Below are 20,138 nucleotides of genomic sequence, written 5' to 3'. Positions count from 1 at the left end.
AAAAAAAAAAAAAAACAACAACAACAAAACAAAACCCAAACATTGTGATTGGCAAATTGGGAAATTTTAACATGCAAAAATTCCTTGAATCCCCAATGGATCATCAAATTGGTGCTTTTGATCAACATATTAGTAGAAATTAATCAAATTGGGGAAAGCCATTGCAGATGTATGGGGCCCTTTGGTCTGAGAACTGAATGACGAACCCTGAAACAATTAAGTCGTTGACTAATAACTATTACAATGCAGTTATGAATTAAGCAGTTTATGCAATTGTAATCCATTTATAGCCATATTCTGTTTGCTTTACAAAGAAACAGTTAACATGCCAAGATAATAACACAGCTATATATAGTTTTAGCCTAAAAAGGTCTGTGATAAGCTGACCATACACCTACATTTTATCTTTCCAATTATCCAACTGGTTGGCTGATTGGAGTGGAAATATGGTAATATGTATGGGAGCAAATAACAATCAACCATTGGCTCCCAAACACTGGAAAACAGACTAAAACGGTTGTTCGGGCAAATTGGTTAAATCCATATGATTTGACCAATTTGTCTGAATGACCTTATTTTGCCATTTTCCAGTGTTGGATGGTTGGAACGATAATCTTTAAGTGTATGGCCAGCTTTGAAGTTTGCTTGCGTTGTTATGTGATGTCCTTTGATGAGGAAATGTCTGCAACGTTTTCATGTGCTACCACAAAAATACACATCACTAATATGTTCTAGAAAATCAAGACTCGTTATAAAATATTATTTTCTCATTTCAATGAAATTATTGAATGCTATATAGTGCCCTGCAGTAGTCTGCAGAGCTGACATTTAAGACAATTGATTCAAAAGCTCATAATGTTCTCGGATACTGTCTTTGAAATGATTGTTACTCTACTGCTGATATGGATTTGCATCTCTGCCAAGCTCTGGGGTTTTGCACACCGAGTCTGCAGAGAGAAATTATACAGAAATTACACATGAGACATATCATAGATACCCAAATAGTAAATGTGAATTTAAACAGCAAATAGGAATACTAAAATAAAAAATAAAATAAAATGCTAAACAAAAACTCTAAATGGTATACGCGGCAGTGGGGGTATACCTTTCATAAAGAAGCAATTAATAGTGGAATAATGCAACACAATAAGAAGTGTTGACCAGCTTGTAAAAAAAAAAAAAAAAAGACACTGCATGGATCACAGCTGCTTACAGCAAATTGCAACGGGTGTGGATCATTAGATCGACGTGCTAGGTCGACAGGTCAAAAGGTCGACATGAGGTTTTGGGGGGGGGGGGGTTTGGTGTCGTTTTCTTTGTAGAGTGACCAGGAACTCCAATTAGTGCACTGTGTCCGCTCGCCATGCTTCGGGCAAGGTGCCATGCTTCGCTCGGCACAGATTACCGTTCCAATCGTAGTCCACGTGGATCGTTGTATGAAGTATGAAAAAGTAAAAAAAGAGGAAAAATTTTGAAAAACTCGTGTCAACCTTTTGACCTGTCGACCTAGCACATGTCGACCTAGAAACCCTGTCGACCTAGTGACTGTCGACCTATAGTGGTCAACCTAAACATTGTCGACCTTCAGACCAGATCCCATTGCAACATATATGAAGCTAAACCACAAATCCTGACCAATCAGATGTCAATCAGGCTGCAACGTTCGCCTAATGATGACTGCAGCTCAACTAAGTTTGTGGTTATTGTCTTATTGCACTTAAGATGTGCTCTCAGATTAAGGTGGCCCGAGTGAGTCGCTGGATCTCTGTCTAGTACATACATAGTAACACGATTCTTATCCAATCTGATTTACCAGAAATTGCCACTAGGATCTGCTGGTGGTCTGTTTGTTGCAGCTTGTATTGCCACAGTGTCATTGTATTTGATTGGATAAAAGTACTAAACACGAAAAATGTACTTGAAAAGACTGAAAACTTATTAAAGGCTTTAACTCAGCAGTGGCCAAGCCGTGGCTCTTTCTTTATTCAAATGTGGCTCCCGACACTCGAGATCCACAACAGTTCCGGAAACCGCTGCACTCCAGCCAGACACACAGCAGCACTGACAACTGAGGGAGCCAGATACTAGAGGTGAGACACCCACTGGCAAACAGAGAACAAATAAGGTGCTGCTGCAATGGCAAGAGTTGGGGGGCTGTAGTGACACATGGGGGAGCTGGCTGGAGTGACACAGGAGGGTCCCGGCAGGACTGACACATGGGGGAGCTGGCTGGAGTGACATCGGAGGGTCCTGGCAGGAGTGAAACATGGGGGATTTGGCAGGAGTGACACATGTGGGAGCTGGCAGGAGTGACAGAAGGATGCTGGCAGGAATGACACATGGTGGAGCTGGCTGGAGTGACACATGGTGGAGCTGAAGTGTATTATGTGACTCTGTGTTTTTCAATATATTTTATGTGAATCTGGTTTTTAAATGTATTTTATGTGGCTCTAGCTTTTTCAATGTATTTTTCTCCGGCAGGGTCCACAGGTTATCCACAGGATAACATTGGGATATGAAGAAGCGACAGTGTATTTGCACCAATCGGTCAAAGCTTTTCGGCCTCCCAGCATGCAACAGGACCATCTATATATACCCGCCTCCTGGCTCAGGCAAATCAGTTTTTTGTTTGGTGCAGCAGGAGCCGGACCATGGTCAATGGGCTGCTGGTTTTTAGCAGCACTAAGCTTTCTTATTTTATTTTTATAGTCTTACTATTTTTTCTTGAGTGATCCTTCTAAAAAGCATCTTATACATACCTTAGAAAGAGTCGCTCCAACAAAATAAAAAAAGCGAAACGCTTACCCACGAGTACAGTGCTGTTTCGGTGGGCGTCTGTGTCAGATATACTAGCAGTCCAACAGACGTTACCAGGCTGTGGCCTGAGCACGGGGAGAAGGTAAGGCATCGGTTCCGCTTAGAAGGGGAATACGGACACAGCCGCACTGTTTTGGGAGGAGACTACCAAACAGTCGCTGACGTGGCTGCCACCTTGGGTGCACCAACGTTTGGCCTTATGGATCATAGGCTCCAGGAATAGTATGAGGCTATGATCCCTAGGGTTGATGTCAGTAGTGGGGAGTCAGAGGCTCTCCTGGTCGCCCCTCCCCCCGGTTCATGACCAGTTTCCTCCGAGTCTCCCGCCACGAACTGGTTTCCCACTTCCGTCTGAGACGCTGTATATGAAGGGGACCCAGTCGCAGCATAGGTGGCTGTGTGACTGGTGCGTCTGTGTTCACTATAAGTTCATGGAGCGGCAGTGTACACTAGTAGCGTCTGGATCCACTCAGCGTTCGCAAATGTATTGATCGGTCCTGGAAGCGGAGTGAGCCTCTCTGTATCCCACGCTACTGAGTATGGGTAATACAGCACTAAGGGAGTCATTCCGAGTTGATCGCTCGCTAGATGTTTTTAGCAGCCGTGCGAACGCATAGTCGCCGCCCACAGGGGAGTGTATTTTAGCTTTGCAAGTGTGCGAACGCCTGTGCAGCTGAGCAGTACAAAAACAGTTTGTGCAGTTTCTGAGTAGGTGTGAACTTACTCAGCCGCTGCGATCACTTCAGCCTGTCCGGTCCCGGAATTGACGTCAGACACCTGCCCTGCAAACGCCTGGACACGCCTGCATTTTTTCAACCACTCCCTGAAAACGGTCAGTTGACACCCATAAACGCCTTCTTCCTGTCAATCTTCAAGCGATCGGTTGTGCGAATGGATTCTTTGTTAAATCCATCACCCAGCAACGATCCGCTTTGTACCCGTATGACACGTCTGCGCATTGCGGCGCATGCGCAGTAGTGGCCTGATTGCTGCGCTGCGAAAAACGGCAGCGTGCGATCAGGTCGGAATGACCCCCTAAGTCTCTATCTACCTTTTGAGTGGGAATAGTTAGATAAGTGCCCATTGCATATGAGTCTGTATACTATTACTGTTTTTTCTTTTGCTATGCGTCTGAATATGGTAGATCTGTTTAAACATGATTCAGTAATATGTTTTACATACTTGAAATGTATTTGTAGTTGATGATGTGCTCATATTGCTTATTATACTAATGTATAACATGTGACTGACTGCTAGTGTGATTGCTGACTTGACTATATCGGTCAGGTTTATTTTTCTATTCCGATCCTCAATGCTGGTGCATAGCAGGGTAGGGTCAGATTGTATGTCACTTTAAAAAGCTTAAAGTGATTACAGTCACACATTGTGTAGTAAACTGTGAAAGTGTTGATTATTTATCATGTCTAAGAGCAGCAAAGGTGAGGAAGATACACTCACAGCAACACCAACACTCATATCATGTTTGTCTTGCAAAGCTGGGTTAACCTCTCAGGATCTGGTTCAAGATGGTTTGTATTCAAATTGTTTTAGCTTTCAGGGTCTCTTGAAAAATACAAGGTAGATTCAAGTGCAGGTTGATCCGCCTTGGGCTAGGTTTGCACAGAAATTATTCAGTATAGCTGAACGGATAATTCCAACTCCTGTACCAGGGATAGGCTACACAATTAACCCTTACATGCAGCTTCCCACCTGTGGTTTGTCACTTCCAGCAGCAGACTGGAGGTAATCTTCATCCTCACAGGCTACACATGTTTCAGATGAGGATTCAGAGGATGAAAGCTCAATAAACTCTGGTTCATCATACGAAGAGGAGGAAGAAGGTCTCAGCTCAGTGGATATAGTTGAGTTAATTAAAGCAGTGAAAGCCATTCTATCCTTAGAGGATTCAGCAGAGCCTGTGTTAAAAACCAAGGCACCTGTGTTTAAACGTCCCAAAATAGTTAAGACTGAGTTTTCGTGGTCAGATCAGCTGATGGAAATCATGGAAGAGGCTTGGGCTATGCCCAATAAGAAGTTTAGAATTACTAGGAAATGGAATTCCAATTATCCTCTTCCAGGTGGGGATTGTTTAAAAAGGGAGGTGGCTCCCAAGGTAGATACGCATGTGATTCGATTAGTGCGAAGATCTACATTACCTCTGCCTTCAACATCATTAAATGATGTCACAGATAGGAGAGTGGATGTTTTTAAAAAAAAAAATGTTTTCCCTCTCTGGGGCAGTCATAAGACCAACCATGACTTCAGCTTGGATGGCAAAGGCAGTGGCTGTCTGGGCTGATGCATTGGAGGGGGATTTTTCAATGGCATCTAGAGAGGAAAAATCCCATGTAGCACATATAAAACAGGCTGCGTGGTTCTTGGAAGCAGCAGCATTGGATATGGGTACTATTGCCTCCAGGACATCAGCTTCAACAATAGCTGCTCGCAGAGCAGTTTGGCTACGTACGTGGAAAGCTGATTCAGAATCTAAGAAGGTTTTGGAATCTTTGTCTTTTTCTGGAGATATTCTTTTTGGTAAAGAATTTACAGCTATTTTGGAGTCAGAAGCAGACTCCATGAAGGTAAAGTTTCCTTCTACATACAAATTCAAACCTAAAGTTCAAGCTTTTCGGCCCTTTCGGTTTCAAGGAAAAGCTAAAGGAAAAAGTTAAGGCAGGCAGCCCCAATAGAACAAGTCTGGTAAGACTAAAAAGCATTGGGCTACCAGAGGACCAGTTGGTAAAACAGAAAATAAGCCATCAGCCTGATGGTGCTGGCCTCCCCCTGGGAGATCCCAGGATGGGGGGGGGGGGGGGGGGGGGGGCACTTCTTTAGTTTGCACAGATCTGGAAGCAGTCTACAACAGATGCATGGGTGCAGGAAGCAGTTTCTATAGGTTATGCTTTTGCCTTCAAGAATCACCCTCCTCAAATGTTTTTTTTTTTTTTTTATACCAGCCCATCTCGGGTAGAGATGAAGTCCAGGGCTTTGCAAGAGGCAGTTCAGAAATTGCTTCAGTCAGGAGTAATCATTCCAGTTCAGGGTTTTTACTCTAACCTGTAGCTAGTTCAGAAGCTCTATGAGTCATTCCGGCCCATTCTCAATCTCAAAGAGCTGAACAAATACATTTGGGTACCTTGGTTTCATATGGAGACTTTACGTTCCATCATTGTGGCCATGGAGCCAGGGGATTATATGGTATCCCTGGATATCCAGGATGCTTACATACATGTTCCTATAGCAATGTCCCATCAGTGCTATCTCAGGTTCGCTATCCTCCAACAGCATTTTCAGTTCCAGGCCCTACCTTTTGGGTTAGCCACAGCCCCCAGAGTATTTACCAAAATTATGGTGTTAATGGCAGCTTATCTCCGCCAGCAGGGGATAACAATTTTTCCATACCTCGACGATCTTTTAATCCTGGCACAGTCGCAGGAACTTCTCCTATGTCATCTGCAACAGACAATAACATTTCTGCAAAGGCACGGGTGGCTCATAAATTGGGCAAAATCGTCTCTGGTTCCGTCACAGCAGATGACTCACTTGGGGGCTGCACTGGATTCAAGCCTTCAGAGCGTACTTTTACTCTGAACAAGATATCCAAAGTTCATTCAAGGATTCAGGAGTTGATACATAGTCAAAAGGTATCCATTTACGCAGCAATGCGTGTGATGGGATTGATGGTGTCAACATTCAACATGGTGGAGTATGCACATTTCCACTCGAGGCCTCTGCAGCATCCGATCCTTGCCAAATGGAATGGGTTGCATCAGATGATGATAACATAGACTATGTTCCTTACGATGGAAGTAAGGAGGTCATTAGCTTGGTGGCCACAGACATCCCATCTGAACAAGGGGATACCCTTTTGGATATCAGATTGGGAAATTCTGACAACAGATTTGAATCTCCAGGGCTGGGGAACAGTGTAAGGAAGGTTTTGTTTCCAGGGGCAATGGACCAAAGAAGAAGGTTGCCTGCCAATAAATATATTGGAACTTCAGGCCATATACATGGCACTGATTCAGGCAAAGGACATTCTTCAGGGAAAACCAGTTCAGATCCAATCGGACAATGCAACTGCAGTAGCATACCTCAACCATCAGAGAGGAACTTTCAGCCAAAAAGCTATGAAGGAGATAAGTCGCACACTAAAGTGGGCAGAACTTCATCATCCAGCCTTGTCTGCAGTGTTCGTTCCCATAGTCATAAACTGGGAAGCGGATTTTCTCAATCAACGCGCCATTCAGGCAAGCGAATGGGCTCTATACCCAGAGGTCTTCCAGACTCTAGTCGACAAGTGGGGGTTGCCAGAGATAGATCTCATGGTGTCCTGTCAGAACAACAAAGTTCTCACATATGGGTCAAGAACAAAGGATCCCAGAGCGATCTTTGTGGATGCCCTGTCGGTGTCGGGATAATAATAGCTCCGGATTGGCCCAGAAGACATTGGTACACAGATCTGCAGAGAATGTCGATGGATGCTCCACTCCTGCTCCCTCAACGTCCAGATCTACTGATGCAGGGTCCTTGTTATCACAGACATCTGGATCGACTGTCTTTGACGGCATGGCTCTTGAAACCTCTATCCTGAGGTCAAGAGGATTTTCACAACAGGTAATTCAAACAATGCTCAGAGCAAGGAAATCTTCCTCAGCTCGCATTTATCACCGAATATGGCAAACCTATATTCATTGGTGCAGTGAACGAAAAATGGACCCTTTCAGAGTTTCCAGGGTCTTAGCATTCCTTCAGGTAGGAATGGATAAAGGTTTGAAGGTGGCTTCCTTGAGAGTGCAAGTGTCAGCATTGACTGTATGGTTCCAAAAGAAAATTGCCAACTTACAGGCTGTGCGTACTTTTTTCCAGGGAATGCTGCGCATTCAACCTCCTTTTGTTCCTCCTACACTGCCTTGGGACTTAAATTTAGTCCTAAAGGCCCTTCAAGTTGCCCCATTTGAACCACCTAATAAAGTGGATCTTAAATGGTTGACCGCTAAAGTTCTCTTTCTACTGGCTATGGCGTCAGCTAGAAGAGTATCAGATTTAGGGGCATTGTTATGTTGTCCTCCATTTCTGATCTTTTATCCAGATAGAGCGGTTCTCAGAACTAAATCTGGGTATCTTCCCAAGCTGGTGTCTACATTTAACCTTAACAAAGAAATTGTAGTCCCGGCTTTTCAGGAACCGGGCCTTTCTGCGGGAGATGCATTGCTGGACGTGGTCTGTGCCTTAAGGTACTATGTGGATCGTACCAGTGCCATCAGAAAGACAGATTCTCTCTTCGTTCTCTACGGATTTCATAAGAGAGGATGGCCTGCTGATAAGCAGACACTGGCGAGGTGGCTTCAGATGACGATTTCAGAAGCATATTCTCAAGCTGATCTCCCTGTTCCAGGTAATGTCTCTGCTCACTCTACTCATAAGGTAGGTCTATCATGGGCAGCACAATGTGGTGCTTCAGCAGAACAGATATGTAAGGCAGCCACATGGTCTTCCATTAACACATTCATTAGACATTATGTCATGGATACCTTTGCCTCTCACGACGCTGAATTCGGGCGAAGGATTCTCCTGTCCAATCAGGAGCATCCTCACCACTAAATTGCTTTGGGAAATCCCAATGTTATCCTGTGGACCCTGCCGGAGAAATATACGTTATGGTAAGAACTTACCGTTGATAATAGTATTTTTTCTTAAGTCCACAGGATTCAAGGGATCCCACCCTGACGCACCTGATTTGTGGATCCTTTTACTCACTAATCTCTTCTTTCTTGTACGGAAGGGTGTGCATGTGTGTTCTTCTCGCCTGATTAGGGCTATCTATGATGCTCCTGCCTTGAGGTTTGGGAATACAACTGATTTGCCTGAGCCAGGAGGCGGGGATATATAGACGGACCCGTTGCCTGCTGGGAGGCCGAAAAGCTTTGACCGATTGGTACAAATCTGCTGTTGCTTCATCATATCCCAGTGTTATCCTGTGGACTTAGGAGAAATACCGTTATCAACGGTAAGTTCTTGCCATAACGTATATTTTTTTTACCAGGGGTGTGGCCTAGGAGGCACAAGGCCACACCCCATTTTTGTACACGCAAGTTTGGTTCCATGTCGGCTCTTAGATGTACCTAACAAGATTTTTTGTCCCTTTGTCTTGTACTGGTTGGCCGCCCCTGCTTTAACTGAAACAAGCATAAAGGTACTTCAGTAATTATAACGGCACATGCAGTATATCCCAGTGTTAATGGGGGAATAACACCTCATCAACACGTAGTACAGAGCAAATGAAAATAAATAAAAATAGTAAAATCACCAAATATGTAAAGGTTCAGGCACAAGTGCCTTCACAATTCTGTTCACCTAATAGCAAAATACTGTTCTCACTGACCTAATGATAGGGAACATGGGCCTACACTGCACATAAGTATTAGAAACAACGTCATATAGGGTAAACAATGGCACAGGTTATGTTCTTCATTCCTGGTACACTTCAAATCCTGTACGTAATTTCATGCTTTCATGGCCTGACCACAGTGGAATTTGAGGAATGTGTACTTTAAAATAAGATGTTACTCACCGGTAAATCTATTTCTCGTAGTCCGTAGTGGATGCTGGGGACTCCGTAAGGACCATGGGGAATAGACGGCTCAGCAGGAGACTGGGCACATCTAAAGAAAGCTTTAGGACTATCTGGTGTGCACTGGCTCCTCCCCCTATGACCCTCCTTCAAGCCGCTGTTAGGACACTGTGCCCGGAAGAGCTGACACAATAAGGAAGGATTTTGAATCCCGGGTAAGACTCATACCAGCCACACCAATCACACCATATAACTTGTGATAGGAACCCCGGTTAACAGTATGATAACAATGGAACCTCTGAATAGATGGTTCGCAATAACAACCCGATTTGTGTAACAATAACTATTTACAAGTATTGCAGACAATCCGCACTAGGGATGGGCGCCCAGCATCCACTACGGACTACGAGAAATAGATTTACCGGTGAGTAAAATCTTATTTTCTCTGACGTCCTAGTGGATGCTGGGGACTCCGTAAGGACCATGGGGATTATACCAAAGCTCCCAAATGGGCGGGAGAGTGCGGATGACTCTGCAGCACCGAATGAGAGATCTCAAGGTCCTTCTCAGCCAGGGTATCAAATTTGTAGAATTTTGCAACGTGTTTGCCCCTGACCAAGTAGCAGCTCGGCCAAGTTGTAAAGCCGAGACCCCTCGGGCAGCCGCCCAAGATGAGCCCCCTTCCATGTGGAATGGGCTTTTACAGATTTAGGCTGCGGTAGTCCCACCGCAGAATGCGCAAGCTGAATAGTGCTACAAATCCAGCGCGCTATAGTCTGCTTAGAAGCAGGAGCACCCAGCATGTTGGGTGCATCTAGGATAAACAGCGAGTCAGTTTTCCTGACTCCAGCCGTCCTGGAAATATAATTTTTCAGGGCCCTGACTACGTCCAGTAACTTGGAATCCTCCAAGTCCCTAGTAGCCGCAGGCACCACAATAGGTTGGTACAAGTGAAAACCTGATACCACCTTCGGGAGAAAGTGAGGACGAGTCCTCAACTCTGCCCTATCCATATGGAAAGTCAGGTAAGGGCTTTTTTATGTCAAAGCCGCCAATTCTGACACATGCCTGGCCGAAGCCAGAGCCAACACATGACCACTTTTCATGTGCGATATTTCAAATCCACGGTTTTAAGTGGCTCAAACCAATGTGATTCCAGGAACTTCAAAACCACATTGAGATCCCAAGGTGCCACTGGGGCACAAAAAAGGGGCTGAATATGCAGCACTCCCTTACAACGTCTGCACTTCAGTCTGACATCCTTCCTGGCTTTGATCAGGATAAGAATGACCTCCTCCGGAATGCCTTTTTCACTCAGGATCCGGTGTTCAACCGCCATGCCGTCAATGCAGCCGCGGTAAGTCTTTGAACAGACAGGGCCCCTGCTGCAGCAGATCCTGTCTGAGTGGCAGAGGCCATGGGTCCTCTGAGATCAACTCCTGAAGTTCCAGGTACCAAGCCCTTCTTGGCCAATCCGGAACAATTAGTATAGTTCTTACTCCTCTTTTCCTTATTATCCTCAGTACCTTGGGTATGAGAGGGAGAGGAGGGAACACATAAACCGCCTGGTATGCCCGCGGTGTCACTAGAGCGTCCACAGCGATCGCCTGAGGTTCCCTTGACCTGGCGCAATATCTTTTTTATTGAGGCGGGACGCCATCATGTCCACCTGTGGCCTTTCCCAACGGTTTACCAGCATTTGGAAGACTTCTGGATGAAGTCCCTATTCTCCCGGGTGGAGTCTGCTGCGGAAGTCTGCTTCCCAGTTGTCCACTCCCGGAATGAACACTGCTGCCAGTGCTACCACATGATTTTCCGCCCAACGGGGAATCCTTGTGGCTTCTGCCATTGCCCTCCTGCTTCTTGTGCCGCCCTGCCTGTTTACATGGGCGAGCGCCGTGATGTTGTCTGATTGGATCAGTACGGCTGGTTTTGAAGCAGGGGCCTTGTTTGGCTTACGGCCTTGTAAAGGGCTCTTAGCTCCAGAAAATTTATATGAAGTAAAATCTCCTGTTTGGACCACAGTCCTTGGAATTTTACTCCCTGTGTGACCGCACCCCAGCCCCGAAGGCTGGCATCCGTGTTTACCAGGACCCAGTCCTGTATTCCGAATCTGCGGCCCTCTAGTAGATGAGCCCTCTGCAGCCACCACCGCAGCGACACCCTGGTTCTTGCCGACCGGGTTATCCGCTGCTGTATCTGGAGATGGGACCCGGACCATTTGTCCAACAAGTCCCACTGGAAAATCCTTGCGTGGAACTTTCCGAATGGAATTTCTTCATACGAAGCTACCATTTTTCCCAGGACTCGTGTGCATTGATGTACCGACACCTGTCCCGGTCTTAGGAGGTTTCTGACTAGAGATGACAACTCCTCGGCTTTTTCCATTGGAAGAAACACTTTTTTCTGGTCTGTTTCCAGAATCATTCCCAGGAACAGAAGACGTGTCGTCGGGACCAGCTGTGACTTTGGAATTGAGAATCCAGTCCTGCTGTTGCAGCACTTCCCGAGAAAGTGCTACCCCCTTACCAACTGTTCCTTGGACCTCGCCTTTATCCGGAGATCGTCCAAGTACGGGATAATTAAAACTCCCTTCTTGCGAAGGAGTATCATCATTTCGGTCATTACCCATGGTAAAGACCCTCGGTGCCGTGGATAATCCAAACGGCAGCGTCTGGAACTGATAGTGACAGTCCGGTACCACAATCTTGAGGTACTCCTGGTGAGGAGGGTAAATGGGGACATGCAGGTAAGTATCCTTGATGTCCAGAGAGACCCTGTAATCCCCCTCGTCCAGGATCGCAATAATCGCCCTGAGCGATTCCATCTTGAACTTGAATCTTTTGTTATATGTGTTCAAGGATTTTAAATTTAAGATGGGTCTCACCGAACCGTACGGTTTCGGTACCACAAACATTGTGGAAAAGTAACCCCTTTCCTGTTGAAGGAGGGGTACCTTGATAATCACTTGCTTTGAATACAGTTTTTTGGATAGCCACCAACACTGCCTCCCTGGCAGAGGGAGTTGCCGGTAAGGCAGATTTTAGGAAACGGCGGGGGGGAGACGTCTCGAATTCCAGCCTGTACCTCTGAGATACTGTTTGAAGAACCCAGGGATCCACCTGTGAGAGAGCCCACTGTGCGCTAAAAATTTCTGAGACGGGCCCCCACCGTACCCGGGTCCGCCTGAGCAGCCCCAGCGTCATGCTGTGGACTTACCGGACGCAGGGGAGGACTTCTGCTCCCGGGAACTAGCTGTGTGCTGCAGCTTTTTCCCTCTACCTTTTCCTCTTGGCAGAAAAGATGAGCCTCTAGCCCTCTACTTTTCTGGGGCCGAAGGGACTGTACCTAATAATACAGTGCTTACTCTTGCTGTGGGGTAGCTTGTGGCAAAAGTTTTGATTTCCCAGCCGTAGCTGTGGAAACGAGGCCTGAAAGACCATCCCCAAACAGTTCCACCCCCTTCTAGGGCAAACTTCCATGTGCCGTTTTGAATCGGCATCGCCCGACCATTGCCGAGTCCATAACCCCCGTCTGGCGGCAATGGTTTTACATAGCGCTTATTAGTGATGCCAGTCGGCAAATATCCCTCTGTGCATCACGCATGTATAAGACAGCGTCTTTTATATGCTCTACTTTCAGCAAAATATTGTCCCTATCTATAGTATAAACATTATCCGACAGGGAATCTGACCACGCAGCTGCCGCACTGCACATCCATGCCGAGGCAATAGCAGGTCTCAATATAATGCCCGTGTGTGTGTATATAGCTTTAAGGGTAGTTTTCTGCTTTCTATCAGCAGGTCCTTCAGGGCGGCCATATCCGTGACGGTAGTGCCACCTTTTTTAATAAGCGTGTAACCGCTTTATCTACCCTAGGGGTTATTTCCCAACGTGACCTATCCTCTGGCGGAAAAGGGTACGCTGCTTAGAAATTATCAATTTCTTATCGGGGGAAGTCCACGCTTCCTCACACACCTCATATCAATTCCTCAGATGCAGGAAAACTACTGGTAGTTTTCTGTCACCAAACATAATACCCTTTTTTGTGGTATCTGGGGTATTATCAGAAATGTGTAATACATTTTTAATTGCCTCAATCATGTAACGGGTGGCCCTATTGGAAGGTACACTAGTCTCATCGTCGTCGACACTGGAGTCGGTATCCGTGTCAACATCTGTGTCTGCCATCTGAGGTAGCGGGCGTTTTAGAGCCCCTGATGACATGTGAGACGCTTGGACAGGCACAAGCTGAGCAGCCGGCTGTCCTATGTCGTCAAACCTTTTATGTAAGGAGTTGACACTGTCACGTAATTCCTTCCATAAGTCCATCCACACCGGTGTCGACCCCGCAGGGGGTGACATCCCATTCACAGGCATTTGCTCCGCCTCCACATCATTATCCTCATCATACATGTCGACACAGCAGTACCGACACACAGCACACACACAGGGAATGCTCTGACAGAGGACAGGACCCCACAAAGCCCTTTGGGGAGACAGAGGGAGAGTATGCCAGCACACACCAGAGCGCTATATATCACAGGGATATCACCTATAGAGAGTGTTTTCCCTTATAGCTGCATAATATATATATATATATACTGCGCCTAATTTGTGCCCCCCCTCTCTTTTTAACCCTTTTCTGTAGTGCAGGACTGCAGGGGAGAGTCAGGGAGCGATCCCTCCAGCAGAGCTGTGAGGGAAAATGGCGCCAGTGTGCTGAGGGAGATGGCTCCGCCCCTTTTTCGGCGGGCTTTCTCCCGCTATTGTAAAAGTTCTGGCAGGGGTTAATAATAAGATTTTACTTACCAATAAATCTATTTCTCGTAGTCCGTAGTGGATGCTGGGGACTCCGTCAGGACCATGGGGAATAGCGGCTCCGCAGGAGACAGGGCACAAAAGTAAAAGCTTTAGGATCAGGTGGTGTGCACTGGCTCCTCCCCCTACGACCCTCCTCCAAGCCTCAGTTAGGATACTGTGCCCGGACGAGCGTACACAATAAGGAAGGATTTTGAATCCCGGGTAAGACTCATACCAGCCACACCAATCACACTGTACAACCTGTGATCTGAACCCAGTTAACAGCATGATAACAGCGGAGCCTCTGAAAAGATGGCTCACAACAATAATAACCCGATTTTTGTAACAATAACTATGTACAAGTATTGCAGACAATCCGCACTTGGGATGGGCGCCCAGCATCCACTACGGACTACGAGAAATAGATTTATCGGTAAGTAAAATCTTATTTTCTCTGACGTCCTAGTGGATGCTGGGGACTCCGTCAGGACCATGGGGATTATACCAAAACTCCCAAACGGGCGGGAGAGTGCGGATGACTCTGCAGCACCGAATGAGAGAACTCCAGGTCCTCTTTAGCCAGGGTATCAAATTTGTAGAATTTTACAAACGTGTTCTCCCCCGACCACGTAGCTGCTCGGCAGAGTTGTAATGCCGAGACCCCTCGGGCAGCCGCCCAGGATGAGCCCACCTTCCTTGTGGAATGGGCCTTGACAGATTTAGGCTGTGGCAGGCCTGCCACAGAATGTGCAAGTTGAAATGTGCTACAAATCCAACGAGCAATCGTCTGCTTAGAAGCAAAAGCACCCAGTTTGTTGGGTGCATACAGGATAACAGCGAGTCAGTTTTCCTGACTCCAGCCGTCCCGGAAACCTATATTTTCAGGGCCCTGACAACATCTAGCAACTTGGAGTCCTCCAAGTCCCTAGTAGCCGCAGGTACCACAATAAGCTGGTTCAGGTGAAACGCTGACACCACCTTAGGAAGAAACTGGGGACGAGTCCGCAGCTCTGCCCTGTCCGAATGGACAATCAGATATGGCTTTTGTGAGACAAAGCCGCCAATTCTGACACTCGCCTGGCCGAGGCCAGGGCCAACAGCATGGTCACTTTTCATGTGAGATATTTCAAATCCACAGATTTGAGCGGTTTAAAATGTGATTTGAGGAATCCCAGAACTACGTTGAGATCCCACAGTGCCACTGGAGGCACAAAAAGGGGGTTGTATATGCAATACTCCCTTGACAAACTTCTGGACTTCAGGAACTGAAGCCAATTCTTTCTGGAAGAAAATTGACAGGGCCGAAATTTGAACCTTAATGGACCCCAATTTGAGGCCCATAGACACTCCTGTTTGCAGGAAATGCAGGAATCGACCGAGTTGAAATTTCTTCGTGGGGCCTTCCTGGCCTCACACCACGCAACATATTTTCGCCACATGTGGTGATAATGTTTTGCGGTCACCTCCTTCCTGGCCTTGACCAGGGTAGGAATGACCTCTTCCGGAATGCCTTTTTCCCTTAGGATCTGGCGTTCCACCGCCATGCCATCAAACGCACGCGCGGTAAGTCTTGGAACAGACCTGATACTTGCTGAAGCAAGTCCCTTCTTAGCGGCAGAGGCCATGAGTCCTCTGTGAGCATTTCTTGAAGTTCCGGGTGCCACGTCCTTCTTGGCCAATCCGGAGCCACGAGTATAGTTCTTACTCCTCTACGTCTTATAATTCTCAGTACCTTGGTTATGAGAAGCAGAGGAGGGAACACATACACCGACTGGTACACCCACGGTGTTACCAGAACGTCCACAGATATTGCTTGAGGGTCTCTTGACCTGGCGCAATACCTGTCCAGTTTTTTTGTTCAGGCGGGACGCCATCATGTCCACCTTTGGTCTTTCCCAACGGTTCACAATCATGTGGAATACTTCCCGATGAAGTCCCCACTCTCCCGGGTGGAGGTCGTGCCTGCTGAGGAAGTCTGCTTCCCAGTTGTCCACTCCCGGAATGAACACTGCTGACAGTGCTATCACATGATTTTTTGCCCAGCGAAGAATCCTTGCAGTTTCTGCCATTGCCCTCCTGCTTCTTGTGCTGCCCTGTCTGTTTACGTGGGCGACTGCCGTGATGTTGTCCCACTGGATCAATACCGGCTGACCTTGAAGCAGAGGTCTTGCTAAGCTTAGAACATTGTAAATTGCCCTTAGCTCCAGTATATTTATGTGGAGAGAAGTCTCCAGACTTGATCACACTCCCTGGAAATTTTTTCCCTGTGTGACTGCTCCCCAGCCTCTCAGGCTGGCATCCGTGGTCACCAGGACTCAGTCCTGAATGCCGAAACTGCGGCCCTTTAGTAGATGAGCACTCTGCAGCCACCGCAGAAGAAACACCCTTGTCCTTGGAGACAGGGTTATCCGCTGATGCATCTGAAGATGCGATCCGGACCATTTTTCCAGCAGATCCCACTGAAAAGTTCTTGCGTGAAATCTACCGAATGGAATCGCTTCGTAAGAAGCCACAATTTTTCCCAGGACCCTTGTGCAATGATGCACTGACCCTTTTCCTGGTTTTAGGAGGTTCCTGACTAGCTCGGATAACTCCCTGGCTTTCTTCTCCGGGAGAAACACCTTTTTCTGGACTGTGTCCAGAATCATCCCTAGGAACAGCAGACGTGTCGTCGGAAACAGCTGCGGTTTTGGAATATTTAGAATCCACCCGTGCTGTCGTAGAACTACTTGAGATAGTGCTACTCCGACCTCCAACTGTTCTCTGGACCTTGCCCCTATCAGGAGATCGTCCATTTTCTTTGAAGAAGAATCATCATTTCGGCCATTACCTTGGTAAGGACCCGGGGTGCCGTGGACAATCCAACCGGCAGCGTCTGAAACTGATAGTGACAGTTCTGTACCACGAGGTACCCTTGGTGAGAAGGGCAAATTGGGACATGGAGGTAAGCATCCCTGATGTCCCGGGACACCATATAGTCTTCTTCCTGGTTCGCTATCACTGCTCTGAGTGACTCCATCTTGATTTGAACCCTTGTATGTAAGTGTTCAACTATTTCAGATTTAGAATAGGTCTCACCGAGCCGTCTGGCTTCAGTACCACAATATAGTGTGGAATAATACCCCTTTCCTTGTTGTAGGAGGGGTACTTTGATTATCACCTGCTGGGAATACAGCTTGTGAATTGTTTCCACTACTGCCTCCCTGTCGGAGGGAGACGTTGGTAAAGCAGACTTCAGGAACCTGCGAGGGGGAGACGTCTCGAATTTCCAATCTGTACCCCTGGGATACTACTTGTAGGATCCAGGGGTCCACTTGCGAGTGAGCCCACTGCATGCTGAAACTCTTGAGACGACCCCCCCCCACCGCACCCGAGTCCGCTTGTACGGCCCCAGCGTCATGCTGAGGACTTGGCAGAAGCGGTGGAGGGCTTCTGTTTCTGGGAATGGGCTGCCTGCTGCAGTCTTCTTCCCTTTCCTCTATCCCATGGCAGATATGACTGGCCTTTTTCCCGCTTGCCCTTATGGGGACGAAAGGACTGAGGCTGAAAAGACGTTGTCTTTTTCTCCTTTATACGGCAATACTTCCATGTGCCGTTTGGAATCTGCATCACCTGACCACTGTCGTGTCCATAAACAACTTCTGGCAGATATGGACATCGCACTTACTCTTGATGCCAGAGTGCAAATATCCCTCTGTGCATCTCGCATATATAGAAATGCATCCTTTAAATGCTCTATAGTCAATAAAATACTGTCCCTGTCAAGGGTATCAATATTTTCAGTCAGGGAATCCGACCAAGCCACCCCAGCGCTGCACATCCAGGCTGAGGCGATCGCTGGTCGCAGTATAACACCAGTATGTGTGTATATACTTTTTAGGATATTTTCCAGCCTCCTATCAGCTGGCTCCTTGAGGGCGGCCCTATCTGGAGACGGTACCGCCACTTGTTTTGATAAGCGTGTGAGCGCCTTATCCACCCTAAGGGGTGTTTCCCAACGCGCCCTAACTTCTGGCGGGAAAGGGTATACCGCCAATAATTTTCTATCGGGGGAAACCCACGCATCATCACACACTTCATTTAATTTATCTGATTCAGGAAAAACTACAGGTAGTTTTTTCACACTCCACATAATACCCTTTTTTGTGGTACTTGTAGTATCAGAAATATGTAACACCTCCTGCATTGCCCTTAACAAGTAACGTGTGGCCCTAAAGGAAAATACGTTTGTATCTTCACCGTCGACACTGGAGTCAGTGTCCGTGTCTGTGTCGACCGACTGAGGTAAAAGGACGTTTTAACGCCCCTGACGGTGTTCGAGACGCCTGGACAGGTACTAATTGGTTTGCCGGCCATCTCATGTCGTCAACCGACCTTGCAGCGTGTTGACATTATCACGTAATTCCTTAAATAAGCCATCCATTCCGGTGTCGACTCCCTAGAGAGTGACATCACCATTACAGGCAATTGCTCCGCCTCCTCACCAACATCGTCCTCATACATGTCGACACACACGTACCGACACACAGCACACACACAGGGAATGCTCTGATAGAGGACAGGACCCCACTAGCCCTTTGGGGAGACAGAGGGAGAGTTTGCCAGCACACACCAAAAACGCTATAATTATACAGGGACAACCTTTATATAAGTGTTTTTCCCTTATAGCATTTTAATATATATAGTCATATCGCCAAATAAGTGCCCCCCCTCTCTGTTTTAACCCTGTTTCTGTAGTGCAGTGCAGGGGAGAGCCTGGGAGCCTTCCCACCAGCATTTCTGTGAGGGAAAATGGCGCTGTGTGCTGAGGAGAATAGGCCCCGCCCCCTTTTCGGCGGGCTTCTTCTCCCGTTTTTCTGAGACCTGGCAGGGGTTAAATACATCCATATAGCCCCCAGGGGCTATATGTGATGTATTTTTAGCCAGAATAAGGTACTATCATTGCTGCCCAGGGCGCCCCCCCCAGCGCCCTGCACCCTCAGTGACCGCTGCTATGAAGTGTGCTGACAACAATGGCGCACAGCTGCAGTGCTGTGCGCTACCTTATGAAGACTGAAAAGTCTTCTGCCGCCGGTTTCTGGACCTCTTCACTTTTCGGCATCTGCAAGGGGGTCGGCGGCGCGGCTCCGGGACGAACCCCAGGGTGAGACCTGTGTTCCGACTCCCTCTGGAGCTAATGGTGTCCAGTAGCCTAAGAAGCCAATCCATCCTGCACGCAGGTGAGTTCACTTCTCTCCCCTAAGTCCCTCGATGCAGTGAGCCTGCTGCCAGCAGGACTCACTGAAAATAAAAAACCTAACAAAACTTTTACTCTAAGCAGCTCTTTAGGAGAGCCACCTAGATTGCACCCTTCTCGGCCGGGCACAAAAATCTAACTGAGGCTTGGAGGAGGGTCATAGGGGGAGGAGCCAGTGCACACCACCTGATCCTAAAGCTTTTACTTTTGTGCCCTGTCTCCTGCGGAGCCGCTATTCCCCATGGTCCTGACGGAGTCCCCAGCATCCACTAGGACGTCAGAGAAAAACACCTATATAGCCCCTGGGGCTATATATGGTGTCAGTTCGCCAGCCAAGGTGTTAATATTGCTGCTCAGGGCGCCCCCCCCCAGCGCCCTGCACCCATCAGTGACCGCAGTGTGTGGTGTGCATGAGGAGCAATGGCGCACAGCTGCAGTGCTGTGCGCTACCTTGGAGAAGACAGAAGTCTTCAGCCGCCGATTTTCCGGACCACCTTCTTGCTTCTGGCTCTGTAAGGGGGACGGCGGCGCGGCTCCGGGAACGGACGACGAGGTCGGGTCCTGTGTTCGATCCCTCTGGAGCTAATGGTGTCCAGTAGCCTAAGAAGCCCAAGCTACCACCACTTAGGTAGGTTCGCTTCTTCTCCCCTTAGTCCCTCGGTGCAGTGAGCCTGTTGCCAGCAGGTCTCACTGAAAATAAAAAACCTA

General features: G+C 47.5%; 1 protein-coding gene across 2 annotated transcripts in view; it reads right to left on the bottom strand.

Annotated features, from left to right (window-relative positions):
• Positions 1-249: 249 nt before the first annotated feature.
• The window catches only part of MFSD4A (major facilitator superfamily domain containing 4A), a 314,229-nt gene continuing 294,340 nt past the window's right edge, over positions 250-20,138 (bottom strand). For both annotated transcript variants that reach the window (XM_063955141.1, XM_063955140.1), the window contains one exon: positions 250-947. In XM_063955141.1, coding sequence (XP_063811211.1) covers positions 892-947 — 56 coding nt within the window. In that variant the 3' untranslated portion in view covers positions 250-891. The remainder of the gene's footprint in view (positions 948-20,138) is intronic.

This window comes from Pseudophryne corroboree, chromosome 2, assembly GCF_028390025.1.
Source record: "Pseudophryne corroboree isolate aPseCor3 chromosome 2, aPseCor3.hap2, whole genome shotgun sequence".
Classification (NCBI taxonomy): Eukaryota; Metazoa; Chordata; class Amphibia; order Anura; family Myobatrachidae; genus Pseudophryne; species Pseudophryne corroboree.
Note: the sequence above shows the minus strand (reverse complement) of the source record. Positions and strands in the feature narration are given on the sequence as shown.